Source organism: Mycteria americana, chromosome 1, assembly GCF_035582795.1.
Source record: "Mycteria americana isolate JAX WOST 10 ecotype Jacksonville Zoo and Gardens chromosome 1, USCA_MyAme_1.0, whole genome shotgun sequence".
NCBI classification, from domain to species: Eukaryota; Metazoa; Chordata; class Aves; order Ciconiiformes; family Ciconiidae; genus Mycteria; species Mycteria americana.
In genome coordinates, this window is record NC_134365.1 from 63,739,030 (window position 1) to 63,758,973 (window position 19,944).

Here is a 19,944-nt window from a genome sequence, read left to right on the forward strand (position 1 = left end):
ACATTAATCATAAAACACATATATGCTGTTAGGCAATAAACAAGGCTTTGTTTTCTATGCTGCAGTCGGGTAAAGTACACAAAGATCACCTGGAAAGCTAAATGAAAATAGAAAATTTTATTATCCCTATCTTCCTCAGGGAAGAGCAAAGAACAAAGAACAAAACAAAATAAAAAAAAAAAAACACCAAACAAACAGGAAAAAAGGAGAGGTATGCAAAGACAGAGAAATACAGGGGAAAAGGCTAATTTTCTTAGGACACATTTTCTTAAAAAAAAGTTCCTCCATCACTCTACCTCTTTTGTTTAGAGACACCCATTCACTGCAGGCAGAGAAGCTCAAGAAACAAATAGCCCACTGCTTGTTTAAAATAGGACTCAAGCCCGGCGTTACTTGCTTAATTATTTCAGAGGTCAGCAAACTGATTTGTCATGAGCACTGTCCCCTTCCAGCTCCGACAGGCAATTCAGACTCTGGAGAACTAAGTGATATGTAACGTACCCTGAGTCCCCGTATTATTTGTGTTATATTAGCAGCTAGAGGCCTCCAAGGTCCCCGGGCCCTAATTTGGCAGGAGTTATACCTAAGTAGGAGGCTTATGCTAGGCCTGTGGAGCCTACAATTTAAATAACCTGGAGCAACAAACAGTGGGGAAAACAAACAACATCCTCCATTTTCCAGCTGAGGGACTGGGGCACAGGCAGGTACAGAGGAGCCAGGAATTGCCAGCAATCACCTATTTTTTTGGACAATTTTTGTTCCCTGTGGGAACAGAGCTCCTCAGCTGCCACGTACACCTGGAAATCCCACGCTGGCTTTCTTCAGGCAGGGAAAAGTCTGCTGGAAAGTCGGGCGCTAACTGCCGTGCCACTTCTCCTGCGTCCCGGGCTGTGACTCTAGCTGGCAGGGTGCCTTCCTGCACTATTTTTATAAAGCACTGGCAAGCTGAGTATCTCCAGATTAGAGAACTGAGAAATGCACTTAAGGAAAAAAAAAAACAAAACCCCAAAACAAAACCAAAACCAAAAAACCACAACCCCCTAGAAACAGGTGAACTTTTTGCACATGAAAATGAAGCCCCGGTAGCACTGAGCAGTCTCAGGCACGGAAAAAAGTTTCAAAGCACAGCTCTGCCAACACACACACACATGCCTCAGCCGGAGACTAATCCAACCCATTGTGTAAATTCATGAAAAAGAAGACACGGCCACAGTGATTTCTATTTAAGAATAGATTGTTCCTCATTTCCTTTTTCGATGAACTACGCTTCTTTTCATGTCGTGAAAGCTTTAAAATAAGCACATAGAACTAATAATTTAATTCCTGACTGTATTAAAAATATCGCGTAACAAGACGCCCAGACACTCGTGCACACTTTCTGCGCCGCTCTGTATTGCTATGCATCCACCTCTTTGTCCACATACCCGGGATTAAAAATGCTCTATCTTCTACATACCAAGAACCTCTGCGCTATCTCAAACTTGCACCTTGCCAAAAGACCTCTGCTTTCTGACGTGCTTAAGGAAGTATCAAAAAAGGAAGAAAATTCCGGGATTACTTATATTCTCCCCACCACTAAAAGCGCAGCTATTTTTAAAGGAGCTCTTCCCTTGTCAGGTGCAGCGAGAGGCTCGTGGTCTATTTAGGGTTGACAATAAGGAGAAGGAGGGCTGACTGGGGCCATTACAAGGTACAGAGCTGGTGGAGTCTTTCAAGTACCTTATGCCAGGGTGCAAACAAGATCTATTTCTGGGCATCTCTAACCCCAGCTGGGGTTTAGCAACTTGAGGGTGTCACACACATTCACTAATCCCTTCCCCCTTCTAAGTGAGCAGCGCGGGAGACGCAGACTCTGCATGGCTGTGTTAATTCATTCATGAAATGAAGTAGATGACATTTACCCACATATAAGGAATGACAGGGATTAAATTAAGCTCACAAAGTGCCGTGAAGAGAAAAAAAAACAACTCTGAATTATACAAGCATATTTGGCAATCTATGTCCATTCGGTTTTCTGAGGAAATCTGAGTCCAGATCCAAGTGCAAGTACAAAAACTCAGGCCCACGTTCCGGGGCTGGAAAGAGAAGCAGCGAAGGGGATGGACAGGGATAACAGAATCGGTTCTTTCCTTGCTCCAGGTGGGCTGCGGGAGAAGCCAGGCGCCAGGGCAGCGCAGAGCCACGGGGTCCCAGGCTGTGCTCCTCCGCAGCTGGGGAGCTGCCGCTTCCCAGGGCTGGCGGGGGTTATTTTTATCCTGGCAACTGGGCTCAGATGATTGCCACCACCACCACCGCTCCGCGTGCTTGCATCATACCGCTAGCGCTGATTAGCTACATCAGTATTCCACTTCATTAATGCGAAATGAAAGCTTTAAATAGGGTACTGCTTTTATAGGATGCTACTGGAGATAAGAAACCGGTCGCTCCTCCCGCCCGGGTGTGCGGTGCTCTCGCTACTGGGTGACGCTGAAAGCGCTCATAGCTCTTCACCTCGGCAAGATGGCCAGAAGAAGGTTTCTAAATCTTTTCCCATGGTGTTTCCCACCAAGCTTGGACTGTATTAGTCTGTGTTTTGTTACCCATGTTTAGACTGTGACATTTTCACCAAAGCTTGTTTTGTCTGGGCTCGTTAAAGCACAGTATGCCTGACCGACCTCATATGATGGCGCAGCAGACGTTTCCTGTGGGTTTCAGCATATTTCTGCGCCCGGCCTTTCTGTGGGTTTGCGAGACGCGGCGTAGGAGCAGTCTCATCTCGGGCTCTTTGCACCTAATTCACTACCAAAGTAGTCCTTTGCCATACCCTGAGAGAAAAATCATCAGGTTACTATTTCCGGAACACTGAATTACTATTTCTAGGGAAGCCTACCTCTGGGAGACAGCAAACTTTCTGTGTCTACAAACTTTACTTGCTACCATCTACAGAGTGTTCATTTGTATGGATTCGTATGAGTCTATTATTTATATTCAACAGTGCTATCTATTTTTATCAGTGCAGTGGAAAAAAAAAAGGCTACAAGATGGCTGAGGAGGATAAGCAGACAATGTTACTCGGGCTAAACAAGGGCAGCCTTTTCTCCATCTTTTTTTGCCATGTAAGGGAGGAGAGGGGTCTGCTGAGTGCTTATCCTGATTTCTAGTCAGGAGCTCTAAGCAGCTGCCCCTGACAGACAGGTAAGCAATTCCCGGGAAACAACAGGCAGTATTACCCTGGCAGGGCTACAGCCATTTCGTACAAGATAAATGGAGACAGAGCAGCGCACTTGAAGAAGATGAGGGATATGATTGTGGTGCTACATCGAACAGTATGGCTGAGAGAACACGCAGAAGAGGGGCGTGCAGCGCAGGGCTGCTTTCTAGCAAAGCAGGGGGGACCCATCCGAATGGGTGGCCGCGAAGCCAGGGAGGATCCTCAGTGTCCCAGAAAGCAGGAGAGCACGCGCATCTCGGGGGGCAGGCTCCAAGGAAAATGTGGGGCCAGGGGACAAAAAGAGGAGAGCATATGTGCGACCATATGGAAAAAATGAAACAGGAAGGAGGTCAAAGGATTTAAATATAATTTGTGATACTACGACATCGCAAGATACAGCAAGCTATAAACCAGGTTGACTATAATAAAACCACAAGTGTAAGTTACACACCCATCACTAAACTCCACCTAAGCAAACGCACTTCAAGATGACTAAAACAAAACCCGTGTGATCTGACTTCTGCCTCTCATAAAGCATTTCTGACCATGACAAAATTGAGGTTTGTATTATTTTTCCTCCCCGAGACCTGACATCAGGGTACAAAGAAAAGGCATCCATAAGTCTGCGTTTCTGCAACATTCATCTCATATATACTTTACTTATCGTGGCCAGGACTCAAGTGTGACTGGAGTTTTTCACGTCTCCGGTTTTGGTTAGCTATTTTAGCCCTGAAGGAAAGAAAAGTCTTTCAGAAAACACTGGGTATCTTTATCTGCTGAAAAGTCATGTCCTCATACATATCTTCAAAAGAGGCATTCAGAACACAGGCATTCAAAATCAGTAGGCTGTTTCTGTTTGTTTTAATTCTGCACTTTATCTTTGATTTCTTCGTAGGCAAGACAGCTCATCTGCCTCCTGTAAATACGATCAGCAGTGGTGGACGATACAATATTTTATTTTTGCACTGGTGTTTGAAATAAACATATACATAATTTTATTTCAGTCTACTCCTTCTTACTGGCATTGTGATCTTAAATCAATGACAGAGTTACAATATATTGCACACCATCCCTTTTTATTCCTTTGCTCTGTTTATGTTAATGCAGATGCATGCATTTCTGAAATAATACTGTCTTAATATTAGAATATTTAAATTCCTCAATAATAGAGAGGACTCAATAAACTGATTTTTTTTTTTTTTCATCCTAAACATAACATGATGAAATGAGTAAGCCAAGGTGAGTTTTGTGTAACTACACAGGCATACACCATTTTGTTGAATAAGAAACAAGACACTTTGGCTTGGTCATAGCTACCAGCCTGAAGATATCTTAAGTTTAAGCAAATGAAAGCAGGGTTTCATAAGTGGGAAGCAACGGGCAACCCATTCATCCGGTTTGCATGCAGTAAAGATACAGATCCCAGCCAACGCTGGACAGCCTTACTCAGGCAAGTAAAGGTTTGCCGGACTGGCCACGAGGGGGACAGTCATTGGGACTCGCTTTTCTTTCCCGATCTGCCTTAAAAAAATATGTTGAAACAAAGAAAAAAAGGATAGTAACCACCTACTGAGCTCCTGGGAATGTACTTTTTTATGCTACAGCATACAAAATGCACACAGGAAAGATTCATTTTTTAGAATCCTTGCATACCTATGGTAGTGTGTACTTTTTCTATACGTTATTAAGATCTACACACATACACACAAAATCATTTAATTTTGTTAATGCATTATTAAATGCACACTAAGCCCAATAAAAGTCATTTCCCAGCGCTTTATGCATTTATCATGAAACCACTAGCAGAATTCTTTACAATAAAAATGCTAGCCGTACACATGACCAAACTAAATTATCTAGGGAAATGGCTAATATCTGACCATGTGGAAACATTAGAAAGCAGGGCTTTGTTATAGAACTAGAAGGAAAAAATAGATTTATTTTCTTACAGAAAAAATGTGATGATAAAAATATTTTTAATAGTAAAAACCGCTGCAGCTCCAGGAAATTTTCCTGAATCAATTCAATCTGTGTCATGCCGGACTTTAAAAACCCATTAAAAATAACCATGATAAATTTCCTAACCTCTTTCAGTGCACCGCACAGAAGACAAAGGAAACTGCAATTCAACAGAGATAGAAAAGAAAGAAAGAATGGAAAAACCTGATAGCTTGTGTATCAGCAGTAACCTCCTCGCTAACAACAACGGGCAAATCTGCGCCACAAAGGACAAGAGGAGCAGGAGTGATGTGTACAGCTGACAATGGCACTCCAAAGTAATGACTTCCAGGAAAATCTGCTGTTACAAATGGACAACACACTGCTGGGAAGTAGTTGAGTCACGACTTTCATAACATGGCAAATTATCTCAGCCTAAAAATGGACATACTGAAAAACAGGATGTATACAGCTCTGGTAAGGCAACTATGGGGATAACGTCCTGCAAACAGCTAATATGCTCACCTGGTTTAAATTATTAAACCTCGCTGAAATCCATGCACGTTCAGGGATTTTTCCCAATATTTAATGTGCAGTCATAAGTCACAGATCATGTTTCAAACAGTAATATTAGTAAGAGCACTGCCTAGTTGACCTATTTTCCATTTACCACATTGTACATATTATCAGTTGTAACAAACACGCTTCTTTTGCTGCTCCCTTTTTTGGGGGGGGAGGGGGGGAGAAACGGGCAATTGTATAACAAATGGGATATACATCACAGTATCCTGAAACAACCCAAATCCCTGAGGACAGAAGAGTACATTTAGTCCTCTCCTCTTCCACGGACATACCCTTTCACCACGGAGCAGCAGGTCCTGTTCACCCACCTCCTTCTTCTGACGGCCGGCCAGGGTGCAGCGTATCACACCGACGCTGGCACCCGATTCCCCCGTGCACATTGCACACGTTTGAGCTCTCTTCACAGCTGCATTAAACAGCTGTCCTGGGCCCACATCTGGCTGCCTGGGGACATGAGTGAGATGCAGACTTGAGAATTTCTCCTCTTTGGCTCGGTCACAGCTGCTTGGCTAAAGACCTCAGGACTCCCGTGGACCTGCCTCATTTCTGAGTCGTCCGAGTAAATGTTATTGTCCAACACCACTTTGCTATGTTACTCCCCAAACCCTCTGGATCTCTGGAGTCTGCTGGAGTGGTTTCCTAGAGCCCTTCCCTCCAAACAGGTGAGCATGAAACATCAGCAGTTGTACTTAGGATTTCTGAGGAGAACACCTCTGAACCAAAAATTGAGTTTTTAATTGCTCAAAGTCTACCTAGAAAAAAGGGAAAACAAGTAGATTTGAAAGCAGACCAATGTAAACACTTCATATTCCTTCTCAATATACAGGTATTGGAGGAAGATCAAGCGACTTGATCCTCACGCAACGACAGAGGTATAGCAGAGAAACAACCCACTGAATCTATTCATAACCCCTATAAACAAAGCAAAAAAAAAATACAAGCACAACTGTAGGACGAACCATCACTGAAGTAAATATATTGATCTATCAAAAATGATTGAAGATTGACAATAAAAGGGTTATAAATGCTTAGAAGAAAGAGAAAGCAAAACCACAAAACCAACCCATTGAAAAACTCCCACCTGCATTCACAGGGAAAAATGGACTGAAACAATAAAACACAATGGCAGTGCCTGTACGTCTTTGATAGCTGCTCCTCCCAAAAGCTGGAACAATCTTGCTATAAACCAAGCAAATGAAAATGTAAATGCATGAGCAATCGTCTGGGGGATTCAGATGCTTCGTGTCCTGTAGGCAAAGAAGGAAGGGGAAAAAGGTAGGAAAGCAAGAGAAGGCACCACTTTTAATATTTGTAATTATTGATCATGCTCTCCTCACTTGGAGCCTTTTTAATCCAGCAGAGACCTTACAGTTAAATATGCAACGCTGCCTGCATGGCAGTTTTAGCACTGCCAGCAACACCCGCTTGTCCTCTGACCTCAGTGCAATCTGCTGCTTCGGCTCCTCTGGCAGGGGTGCCGGAGCGCCGGCAATCCTCCTGGTTTTGGGGGTGCCAGCCGGAGCGAATCACGTAAACCGCTGCCTGCAGAAATAACCAACGCTTAAAATGGCAAGCTCAAAAGAGGCATGGGATGGGGAAATATGCTGAACGCAATGCCCCGAGCAGTCCTGTGAGTATGTATAAACACAGTGGTGTACCAAAGGGGTATCAGGGTCTACTTGAAGGCTTACAAACTGTGTATTTGTTTAAGTATTTTGCTAAGGAAATGAACATGAGGAAAATTACGGCAGTTTCACAAACTTGATTCTGTTCTTCACTATTAATGAAAATCCAATTGCGTTAGTTATTGGGCAACAGCAAACAAAATGCCACTGATGCAGGAGAAAAGTTGGGTCTGTAGTGAGAATAAGTTTAGGTACTTCAAGTATTAATCTTCCTGTTTTGCAATACACTTCTCTGCCTCAAAAATCAGAATTTAAATTATTTTAATAGAAAATAATTTAATATTTAATGGCTAATGCCTTTCCATGTGACATTACGTTACCATCTGACCTATTTTAACATTTGCCTCTGTGCTGCACTTGCAGACCTACTTTCTCTTTCTCCTGCCCTATGCATAGCTTATTTCCTACTGGGCCAAGTGGACAGCCAGTGGACATATAAAATTGTTAGGCTGCTTTGATAACATTTTACTTTGGCCCTTCACACAGAGTATTTCATAAGATGTTCCATGCGATAAAGGGTCCCAAAGAGCCAAGATCCTCTCATAATGACACTTTGAAAGACTCTGCAGCAATTCCCAGTGTCCTTGCCAAGATCCTTTTTTCAATAAAACAGATTCCAACATTGACAGAAAAGCTTGGATTATTGCTGAGTGATAAAATGTCTACTGCTAGCCCTTACAGAGTCAGAACATTGCTCCCAACTCACTCCTTTTTCTGTAAACTACTTTAAGATGTCTGGATGCGTCTTAAAATTTGCTGTACAAAACCTAATTTTATTCAATAGGCACCATCATCCAAAAATCAAAGTTATATAACATGAGAGAGACCTAAAAACATTGGGTCAAGATCCTCAAATAGTCACGGCTCTATGCCTTTAATGGAGCTACACTGAAGTAAACAACAGCTTGAAGGTCCAGACCACTATTTTCAGGCTTGTTTACATGGGGGAGAGAGGACATTCTGGGACAAGACGTGATTTGAATCTTAATAAAGTTAGAGTAGAAAAAACTCCTATGGGAGCACACCCCTATAGATATAATAACTGCTGGGGGAGATGGCCAGTTTTTTCCCTGATGTAGTTTGCCTCATTCCAGAACTGCATGGGAGGTTTTTTGACATTACTATAGCTGTTTAATTATACCAGTACAATTTTATCACTATGACTAAAATAAATCCTCCTTCAAGACAAGCCTTCAGGTTTAGCCACCAAATTTAATGGAAGGAAAGAAAGATTCAACAATCCCTAGGGTAATGGTGGCTCAGCTCATTCCATGCTCCCCAAGCTAGAAAAAAAATAAATAGAATAACAGCTGAAAACAACTTTTCCCTCTGCAGTGGGGTATACTTTTGCCTGTTGCCTGATGAAATCATACCCAGTTCACTACCAGCAGAAGGTCTGACATAAAGTAGACTCTCCAGGGAAAGAAGAGAGGTAGTCGAACAGAGAAAAAGGGTAATTTGAAGATGGTGCCAAACCAACAAAGAAAAAGGAGATATTTTGTTCCCCTTACTACTAATAAAACATAGTAGACTAAAATTGATCCCCAGACTAATAAGGTAGAGGAAAAACTAAAACCTATATATGACAAAACAATAAAAAAGTAATGAAGAGATTTATGGAAGTACATAAAAACCTTGGAATGACGTAAAAATTGTCAGGTCACGTTACTGTTTTCAGCTCAACATGGATAAGAAAAACAGGGAGGAATAAAAATTAGAGCATGGAGAAAAGATAGTATAGAGCTGAAGAGGATGGAGAGAAGTAAGAGAAAGAAAACAAAGCCAGAGCAAATATTTAGGGGGGAAAAAATTACAGCAAGAAGCATGAATACAGAGCCCACAAGGCAAGGTTGTCAATGTAAAAAGAAAAAACAGAACAAACCCCAGGGCCAACAAAGTGGTGGCACCATTGAAGGACAACAGGCAGCAATTGATGGGAAGCACCTCCATAGATACCTAGCAAAGTGTGGTCATCCGCAAAGATGAAAATATAACTATTTCTAAGAAACTGAGACATCCCCAATCCATTCCTGTGCAATGCACTGGTGTCCTAAGGGGCAGAGGCCCCATGAGGTCTTGTCTAAGGACTCCCCAGCATGGGGACACAGAGCCTAACCAGTATCTGCATCCTGGAGCTCCTAGCATGTGGGCATGAGGAGGGGACAGAGCCACGGATGCTCCAGCCTGTGCTGGGGCTCGTGGAGAACAGGGACATGCAACGGGCTGCTGATTTGCAGTTTCTTTTCTGCATCCTTCTTCTCCAGCCCCCAGTGGGGATATGTGGGGAAGGGAAATCCCTTTTGCTTGATGCTTCTCATGGCACATGAGAAAGCAGTCACAAGCGGCTTTTGGATTTCTTTGGGCTGCCACAAAGAAGGGTAAACTGGCAGTAGGGAGTCACCTGGACATGCAGTAACCTGACTCGCCTGTGAAGTGTTGGGCGACCAAGGAGGGCAGGAGGAGCTCCTGAGTTGCAGCATTAGTTTAAAGTTGATCTGCTTCAAAGGCTGGCAAAAAAGGGAAAGGGACATGCACACACATTGGGAGAGATGATGCATTTTCCTCCCTCTGTGTAGAGTGGGGGGGAAAAGATTCAGGAACTTCATTTAAAAATTACCATGCATGGCACTGGGAACACCAGTTCATAATCAGAAAAATAGCAGGTGAAGCCAGAGACCATTAATAGCTACTGAACATTACATATTGTATGTATCCACTTCAGGTTTGCATCAATACTTCTGGGTGCTGTAGGAAATTCTAATGAAAGCATTTAATATGCACAGCAAAATCTACAATACTGCTGTTTACCCATGCTTTCTAGTACGATTGGTATACTGAAATAATGCCTCAGATTTTTCAGTCTTTTAAAAGAGCTGCCTCAGCCTGCTTCTTCCCAAATGGTGGAGAGGGGGAAAAAATTACAAGGTGGGCTTTACAGCCTGTTAAGAAGATTAACAAATGCAGGCTCTGGTAGATGGTGAAGAGGGTAGATCAAGGTGAAATTAAGCCTAGGAAACTAGTTTTTATAACTGTGGGGTTCACTCAGAATATTTCCTCCCCCTGCCTTGAATTAGGATGACACAGTCTGGTGTGCAGGTGCTGATCATGATGGTGTTACATGATAAGAAGAGGCAATCTGTTTAGCAGTCCCATCCCAAGCCCTTTAAAACGACGATTTTAAGCATTAATTAGCTAAGAAGCAGACAGTACAGATCAAAGATCACCTGTGCTGTATATTAGGTGTAAAATGCACCTCAGGCAGCATGTTTTCAAAAGAAACTTCAGTTTTCAAATAATCTTAACCTGGAGCTCACAAGGACTACGCTTTAACAGCTAAGTGCTGCACTACCAACGTGCAAGGAAACAGGGGAACAAAGCAACACCTCCCCGGGAGCAAATGGAGGTGAAACCTCCTGCTAGCCAAAGCTGCTCTACCTGCACATGCAGAAGCAGACCAAGATTTAATCAGGTTCCTCAAATGCTAAGCTATGGTACAAGGGCCTGCTCTCTGCTTCCCTCGTCAATCTTAGGAGCTGACGCCGTTCTGGCCAATCTCACAGAGCCTTTCTGCGTCTGGCCAACGCCATCTCAGCAGAGCCGTACCAACCAGGGGATTTCCCTCTACGCAAACACTAATTTGCTGAAGCTACGACCACAGCAGTTTGCACACGCCATGAGTACAGAAACGAGCATCAGGAACATGGTGCAGGTGACAGGCACTGTCCTTTGCTGCCATGCCAAGAACATATAAAATGTTGTCTGTCTCATTTGGTTTGATTTCACACTCTCTTTCCAGAGGTGTAAAAGATTACATCAGGTCTTTGACTTACATTGGCTTGAACAGCTGCAGTAGAGTCATGGAGCAGTCATGGATGGAGGAAAGAAACTTGGAAAAAGCGCAGCAGTGAGCACATGCCTGCAGCTCAGCCACCCCAGGGCAACGTCTGGAGTCTCAGAGCAGAGACGGAGAGCTTTGCACGCAGAGGATTTTACCGCTTGCATCAAACATTTCCATCCAAATGGCTTTGCCTGCGCTGAGAGCTGGGACTGTGACATTTCAGTGGGCCTTTGAGTCTCTGTCTGTGACTACCTAGAATACAAGCGTCCCTGGACCTGACCGGCACAGCAAAAGGCTACAGTAACAAACCAACAGCCATCACAGAGCAGACAAGCTCATGGTTGCATGGTTCTCATGGGAGGTCATAGTCCACACATAAGATTTGTCCATGGCTAAGAAGAGCTCATTAATGAATACCTTCAACGTTACTAGTACACTAAGCATCAATTTGCGATGTTCCAGAGACCTAAGTACATTTGAAACACGCCAGAATTAAACTAGTCAACTAATTTACCATAAATTGTGCCTATAAACTGCATCCCACAGGTCTCTGTACGCAGAACGTAAAATACTCCTTAACGATCAGGCAGCCCACAAAAACTATTACAACTGTAACAATAACACTAGACTCCAATTCTCAAAACAGTGTGGTATGCCACCTTTTGGGTAAATCTTTAGGCATCAGTCCCATAAAAGGCTATGTTTTTAAGACCAATTAGCTCTAGAGAGAAGAGACACTGGTGATGATATACCCATAAGTAACTCTCAGGATTTGTTCCAGCAGCTTGATTTAACCATTGGAACTAACTATAACCAATACCTAATTATGGTTAAGTGTGGGGAGTAAGATGGAGATGTAGCATTGTACCGTGACACTAGATTTCTGCCAGAAATATTGTTGGGTTTAGGTTCTTTTTTAAAAGACAACTTTTAAAAAATAGGTTACTATTAACAAATTGTGAAATCATTAATTAAAAAAAAAAGAGAAAGAAGGGGTCTGAAAGTTTCATTTAAGAATGTTAAGATTCTCCTATTCAGTCAGTTTTTTGAGATAATCTTTTCCATTTCAGAGAGAATGGCTAGCACATTACACAGAGGAGCAATAAAATTGTCTACATGCAAAATGCTGTCAAAAGAGAGGGTGGGGAGTGGGAAGAAATATTTTTCTCCCCATTAACTTCTTTCAGCTACAATAAACCTAGGTGTTTATGTGTACCAACAGCAGTAAAAATATTTTTCAGGCACAAATGCAATTGTTTCTTTTATGGCCCTGATTCAGCAAGGTAGATAAACTTCTGCATAACTTGAAGCATGTTGAGTAATACCGTTGACTTTAATGGGATTAGTCATGTGCTTAAAGTTAGGCACATGTTAACAGTTCTGCTGTACCATATCCACAATTTGCAGGTATTTAAAGGAAAAAGAGATAACTCTAATTCACAATAGCAATCCTGGGGCTGATCAACGATCCTATAGAGTCAAAGGACCTTATCACAACACATAAATGAGGAGACACAGTGAGAAAAAAATAAATCTTGATGGAATACGAAAGACTTGACTCTGGTGAAGAAAGTAGACAGCTCATTAAGAAAACAAAAATCCAGACGAGTGAGGCTACCAAAAATCTTTATCAGGTTAAATGTGAAACAGAGATTATGAAGAGCTATAGATCAGAAATATGAAGCTTGTTTTTCTTCCCTCCCCCCTATCCTTGCCCAGGTATGATTTTCTCTAGCTGAAATATGAAAAGTAAATTGTTTAAAATATCAAAATAAAGGAAGAACCACAGGAGAGGTAGTAAGTCCATTAGACCCCCAGTGCAAAAGAGGAAATCAAACAGGATAAGATTGTTTCATAAAACTAAATTATTTCTTTACATGAGCCTTCAGAGACAAAGATGAGAATACCTGTCCTGGGATTACTCTTTCCACATAAAGCAGAATAAGGCTAGAAACAGAGAGGGTAAAAAAAAGTTTGTGAAATTAAAATGGCAATAAAGACGCTGTTTCTTCAGCTAAATTAACTGCATGATGAAGATATCAGCTGTTCGCTGCAGGAGGAGATCCTGCCCCTATCCACCTTAGGTTTGCCCCGAGGTGTTTGAGGAGGGCAGAAGGAAGGATAAGGCTTTGAGAAAAGTTCCAGATGCCTTAATCCCAGAAATGCATGTCCCTCTTCTGTCCACAAAAGGGGAAAGCCCCAAACCTCCACAGTGACTAACCAGTGTGCCTAAGCTCTGATGCAGAGGCCAGGAGCAGCACGCGAAAAGCCTGTTTCTTGTCCACAACTATTTGATTATGGACTTATCTGCAGAAATGCTAACTAGTGCCATCTGCAGCAACATTTTTGGGGGAGAGGAGAAGTCAAGCGTTAAGACAGAACCAACTCTGGCTGCATAGACTTCTGAAAAGCCGTCAGCTGCCAGCATAGCTTACAATCACAACTCACCCCTGGACACATTTCAGGTTAGTGACTGGCTCCATGATCTATCCTAATCCTTTAAACCACCCAATCATTTAAGTGACCAGGATTGATCTTTGTTCCAATAATGACTCATTAGGAAATCATTTAAGGAATATTAGGAAGTCTTTAAGAAAAAAAAAAGAAAAACCACCACCCACAGATCAGACACTGAGTAATCCCATAGACACCTTAAGAAAAATTGCCTGTCCTATTTTAAGTCGCTTTCTGTGTATTACTTAAAAATGTGCTGAAGTAACCCACTGCAAAACAAGATACTCTTTATATGGAAACGGAGCTCCATTCACATCTATGTTTTCACAAGATGCTTCGGGAGTGCCTGCACTTTGACATGCTTTCTGTCGTACTGTGCTGATCCTGGTGTGCTTATGCTGGAGCCCAGCAGAGGCTCAGCACGGGCAGATGAAGTTTGCTGTTAGTGGTTTTATTAGGGATTGAGAATGGTTTACAACTGGATCTTGTCAGAAATATTCTCATTAATTCCTCCCCCCCATTAGAAAATGCAGATTTTGAGCTTGTTGCCTCCCTTTGCCAGTTCACAGCCTGACAACCCTGAGCTCAAACACCCCGATTGTCTTCTGCTTTCTAGAGGTGGTTTAATGCAACCTCCATCCTCTTGCTACTCCTAGACCTATCTCTTCATCTCTGCCTTACTTTGTTCTTGTCATCTTTAGCACTTGTTCTACCACATAGTTGTTCAGACTTCTCACAGCAGGTTGAAGTTGAGAGTTCAAGTGAAGGAAGAGTAAGAATAAGGTTTGACCTGCTGCAAGCTGTTTCAGATGCAAAAGGACGTGAAGAAAGAGTGTCACCCTACAAATTGCATTGAATTTTAATCTTCTGTTCTTACTCTTTGACTATACACAGTGAGGTCTATGTTATGAACCCTTACACTCTTCCCCACATCCAAATGCATTGCTACAGTTGCAGGCAGAATAGGTTCATTCATCCCAGAGGCAATCACCTGCCCACTTGGGGCTGTATCGTATTTTCTGTTCCTTCACTGGTAGTGTGTGGTTGGGCCAAGAATATATTACTTATTTTGGCACTATTCTCCAACTCCAAGCCATACATGCTTACAGTGCTGTAAAGTCATAATGATGCAATCACAGTAGAGTGGTCAAATGCATACAAAATGTGTATATAAAGTAAAATTAACTCACTGCCTCTACAGCTTTGCTCATGTTGTAGCAGTTCCTTTTCTGATTCCATAAAGTATACTCTCCCCCTTTATTTCTCCTCTTCAACCCAGAAGCTCTTTGTTTCTCTGTCTGCTCTTACCACCTATTTCCAATCAGTAGCCATAACCTACAATTGAAATGGAACAATTGGATATGGTGGGGGTGAAAATAAAGTATCAAAACATCAAAGCTCATCCAAAAAACAAGTGACCTAGGTTACTAATTTCCACAGAAACCAGGACTACTTTCCTGCAAAACTCTTTACCATAAAAAGGAGAATATTCAAGACAAATCTTAACATGTATCAGTACATTGCTTTCCAAATAGGATATTTTTCACTTTTTATTTTTGTTATGGAGAACCAGCACACATATTTTAGAGGAGGTATTTTTATAGAAGGTACTCCAAACTATAGCTGAACCAAAGACTACCGCTCTGTTGCAGGATCTCTTCAAAAGTCGTCAGTGGCTTGGATTCCCCCATTGAACAGAAATGCTCCAACTCTGCTTTTGCACCAAATCAGAGCCGTTTGTTTCTGCCTTGGCCTCCATCTTGGGCCATCTCTGTATGAAAACAGACAGTTTTCACAGCACACACAACGGAAGACTATTTGCATTGTCTCTCTCTATAAAAGAGTAATACCATCACCTCTCCTTTGGATCTGCACACGGGAGCGAAGAAAAAAAAAATGCTTTTGTGACCTACAAAAGCCTTACTTGAAATAATTCTCTACGACTTGAGGCCTTTTGGAATGGAAGGGATATATTGTTTTGACTTGATTAAAGCTGAAAAGTTGATTTGACATCCTGTTGTCAAGGAAACCAATTCACACACAAAAGAAAACAGTTGTGATGGTATCATTCAGACTATTCAAGTGACCTTAGAAAGAAAAAAAGGCTTCAGTTCCAAAGATTTGTATTCAACTCACTTCACTGCCGTAGAAATAAAGATCATTGCTCTTTATGCTTATTGGAAAGCAGTTTTCAATCTGGAAAAAGCAAAATTCCACATCTTCTTCCAACTGCCAGATCCAATACTTTGCTGGGACCATACACATAAACACACCTACCATTTATTGCCTATTTCAAAGAACCACAGAAAGAATCACACAGAAGACGTATAGGGAAGGAGAAGGAATTTCTTTAGTTGACAGGACCGTGATAAATACCCCCCGACACATACCACACTTATTGAACAGCAGCTCACAAGCCAGGTTTTAAAACATCCTCCTTCAACTACAAATAAAGCTTACCTCGAGCACACCAATGTTTGAGCCCAGTTTTGTTTTCCTGGGAGATATCAAAAAGCAGCATTTTTTTCTCTGCCAGCCTCCTAGATTCCTCTCAAATTGAGTTTTTCATGCATGCAATAAATGGAACGTAGTTATGCTCAATTTGCTCACTCTTCCTACCTACAGGATCCCAAAGAGGCAGAACTGTCCTGGCTGACCACTACCACCATTATCCAGCTTTGCAGCCCATGCAAGTCCCACAGAGGTTTCATTCCCTAACAGCTGTGTGTAGAGCAGAAAAATGAAACTTTCTATCTATCCGCTCACACACTGTAATTATACATCTCTTTCTCCGATGACATAGCCTGTGCCTGGCCGAGCGAGCAGACAGACGACTAAACAGCAACTTGTCTCAAATTCAGCTTAGAAAAAAATAGGCATGATATTAATAAAGAGGGAAATATACCAAGGAATGAATGCCAGTGTTCTTACATTATTGTCATTTAAGGGCATCACACCAAAGGTCATGGAGATAATAAGCCTCAGTCATTTTCCATTTGTTACACAACATACAAAGTGCCACAGTGTTAATGAATATCTTTCTCCATTCCTGGCCAGCCAAGACACTGTATTATTTCCTCTTAGACAAGTACCTAACCCTTGGAATTCATTATTTCCATCACTTCTTGCAGCACTTTGTCCTTAGGGCTGAGCATAAATGCCACAAGGCGGCTGTGACTGGAGCATCAAATGCTTCATAGGGCTGAGCCTGACTTCGTTCTGATAGAGCTTTTTTCCTGGAAGAGCATACAAAGCATATTTATATCATTTATGATCAAATATGCACACATACATTCATATATGCTCCCTCACAAGTGTCTTAAACACCTTTCAGAACACAGGAAAAAAATCTGACATTGTTTGTACTTTGTGGATATTGCTTCATACTTATATATTGAAATAATACTTACACTAGAAACACCAACTGACCATAACAATAGAAGCTATCATGAAATAACTGCATTTCCACTTAAAATGATGACAACTGGAAAGTAGTTCTTGGAACAGAAATTACATTCACAGAAATGTGGAAGGGCTTGTACGAAGGGATATACTGCTTAAACCCTCTTTACTCCTAATAAACTAAGATAGCACAGCTGAGCTATAGAGAGAGGAATGCCTCATTTCTAATCTGTACTTCATTGTATTTTAAGTTTAGGAATTTTGCATAAATATCGATAGCAACAGCTGAACCAAATTCATACTATTTCATAAACTGAGGGTTTTTTTAAAACGATAAATTATTATTTCCACTGTTCACTGTAAGTATAAAGAATATGCAGATGAAAAGAGAATATTGAAGGCTGGTAGCTTTGTACAGTTCTGAAAAAGACTAACTCTATGTGCATAATTAAAATTAGAAAGAGAAGAATGAAGTCCTACACCAAATGCTGAACTAAAATAAGCCAAGGTTACTTTCTGCATGTAATCAAACAACCTCCACCTCTGTCCCCCAGACTGAAACACCGCAATCTGCATTTTGATGAACATCTTATCTTGGTATTTTCCCCTCTCCCACCCAACAAACCCAAACAGCAAGAGCCAGAAAAGAAGAAAGTTGATGGCACTGCTAAGCTTACCCACAAACAGGTCCATACTCCGTTATGAGTTTTGCGTGGTTTTCCCAGAAACCCTGGATAAAAGAAAAATAACAAAGTATTTTAGAACAGTACTTAACAGAAGCTCTACTACACAGTCTTGCTAACATTCACACCAAAACTTTGAACCTCAACTAGGAGAACCACAGTATTAACTCATAACCTCACCTTTCTCTCATTGTCCATCTGTGACAGCAGAGTCTAGAAATGATGACTGAAAAAAAATCCCAACCCCCAAAAAAGACCTGGAAAGCCATGCAACATGTTCTCATCAGGGTTTTACACTACAAAATATGTTACCATGTCGTGATTTTTTTTTTTAAAACTAATTTCATGATTTGTGTCCTGACTCATAATTTTTTTCTGATACGTGTGTGGATGGAAAAACTGACAGAGAAATTAACAACAGAATAAGTATATGACTTACTACACACAAGAGAAACACAGGGAACGTGGAAAGCTTGTCTTGCTTTGGTTTTAGTTGTATTATTTAAAAAAACCCCAAACCTGCAAAGTTGGAGTTTAGCACAAGGCAGTCACCTGGGACACTCTGCAGAATAATAAGCAGATTTATTTTAACAAAAGTTTAGAATTTTTTACTGTGTTTCATTTTCATAATTGATGAAAATTGGTATCCATTTATCTAAATAAACCTGCCACTATACTAAATTGTTAGTGTCCTAAATGAATTCAAATTGATTAATCTGAAAGAAGGTGTGCAAAATGTATCCCCAAAAGTGCATATAAAAAAATCTGTTTTAACAAAACTGCAATATTTGAGAATCGTACTGCATTGTGTTTGTAACTTGTCTATGGAAAAATAACACATTTGACTGCATTAATCTGCATTTATATTAATTCAGGAAAGACTATTGTGATCTATCTTCATTCTTCAGATAAAATTCAAAGTAGAATACTTATGCCTCATATTGAATCTTTCTTATTTTTTATGACATACTGCAGAATATTAGCTAGAACAATATGATCTATTGTAAATACATTAACCGCAGACATAAATAAACAAGACCATGTAATGTGCGTATGCTTTGGGAGCATTTTACCACACTAAGCAAAAGAAAATCCGGTAATCAAAAGTAGTTATTCTACTTATCACCCTTGGGTGCTAACTTATCACCCAAATTAGCAAAGCACGTGCCACCACCTACAGTCCTCCTCTTATAGAGCCCTTCAATCGGTTTTTAGTCTTAATACAGTTGTGCCTTTTTTTTTTTTAATCCTGGACTTGCAATATGTTTATTCTACAGGACAATATGTCTCCAGGTTAAGGCAAGGCCTTTAGGTTTTCCTTCAGCTACAAAAAGCTAAAGCACTGGATGGTGTGTAAGAAAACACACTAAAGATAAAATTATGAAAGAGGTGGTTTAGATGATTGCCTGAAAAAATATATATTCTCACCTGAAAAATACTTTACTACTAAGGTAAGCTGAAAAGCCTCATCCATTAGCACACAGATACTAAGGTGGACAAAGCCTTTGTGATACTACAAATACATACAGCTAACGCAAAAAGGCTTTTATCTGCAGACACTGAGGGAGGGGAAAAGGTACGTACGCATTCACACCGACCTGCATTTTGCTATAGCGATACTTCAGCAGTAGCAGGATTTCAGCCTGCAATTGCTATGATTTCAGCATTACAAAGGTCGCCTACTGCCTTCCCCTGCCGATGCAAGGGGAAATGCTGGGGCCAAACTCCCCCCAGTGCTATTCTCCATGCAGCCATCTAAGACTGCATGAAGCAGGCTCAGCTCATCGGTGCACTCCGACCGCTTTGCCTGGGAGAGAGACTCCAACCTGCGTAAACACAGCCGACATTTACAGCCACGCTGAGGCACCAGCGCAACGCAGGGCACTGCTCGAGGGTAGCGGGCAGAGCCGAACCCGGGGAGCAAAGCACTGCTGTATCACAATGGTGTGGGCTGCACGGGGCAGAGGGACTTCCAGTCTCGTGAGATGATGCTGCATCAGGTCCGCCCTCCCGCTCACTTTCCTCCTGGCCTGAGCCTTCGATGGGGACATCCCAAACTACAGCCTGGACCTCGCCTGCTAAGTTTTGCTTTGGATTGCGAGCACGCGCATAGGTATTGCACTTGCTGTATCCACCAGCTGCATTCCAGCGAGCCAGCAGGATATTAACATT

General features: G+C 41.6%; 1 protein-coding gene across 4 annotated transcripts in view; it reads right to left on the reverse strand.

The window, feature by feature from the left end:
• The window catches only part of TBXAS1 (thromboxane A synthase 1), a 247,856-nt gene that overhangs the window by 136,092 nt on the left and 91,820 nt on the right, over nt 1–19,944 (reverse strand). For all 4 annotated transcript variants that reach the window (XM_075503014.1, XM_075503023.1, XM_075503006.1 and 1 more), the window contains one exon: nt 17,767–17,819. In XM_075503014.1, coding sequence (XP_075359129.1) covers nt 17,767–17,819 — 53 coding nt within the window. The remainder of the gene's footprint in view (nt 1–17,766; nt 17,820–19,944) is intronic.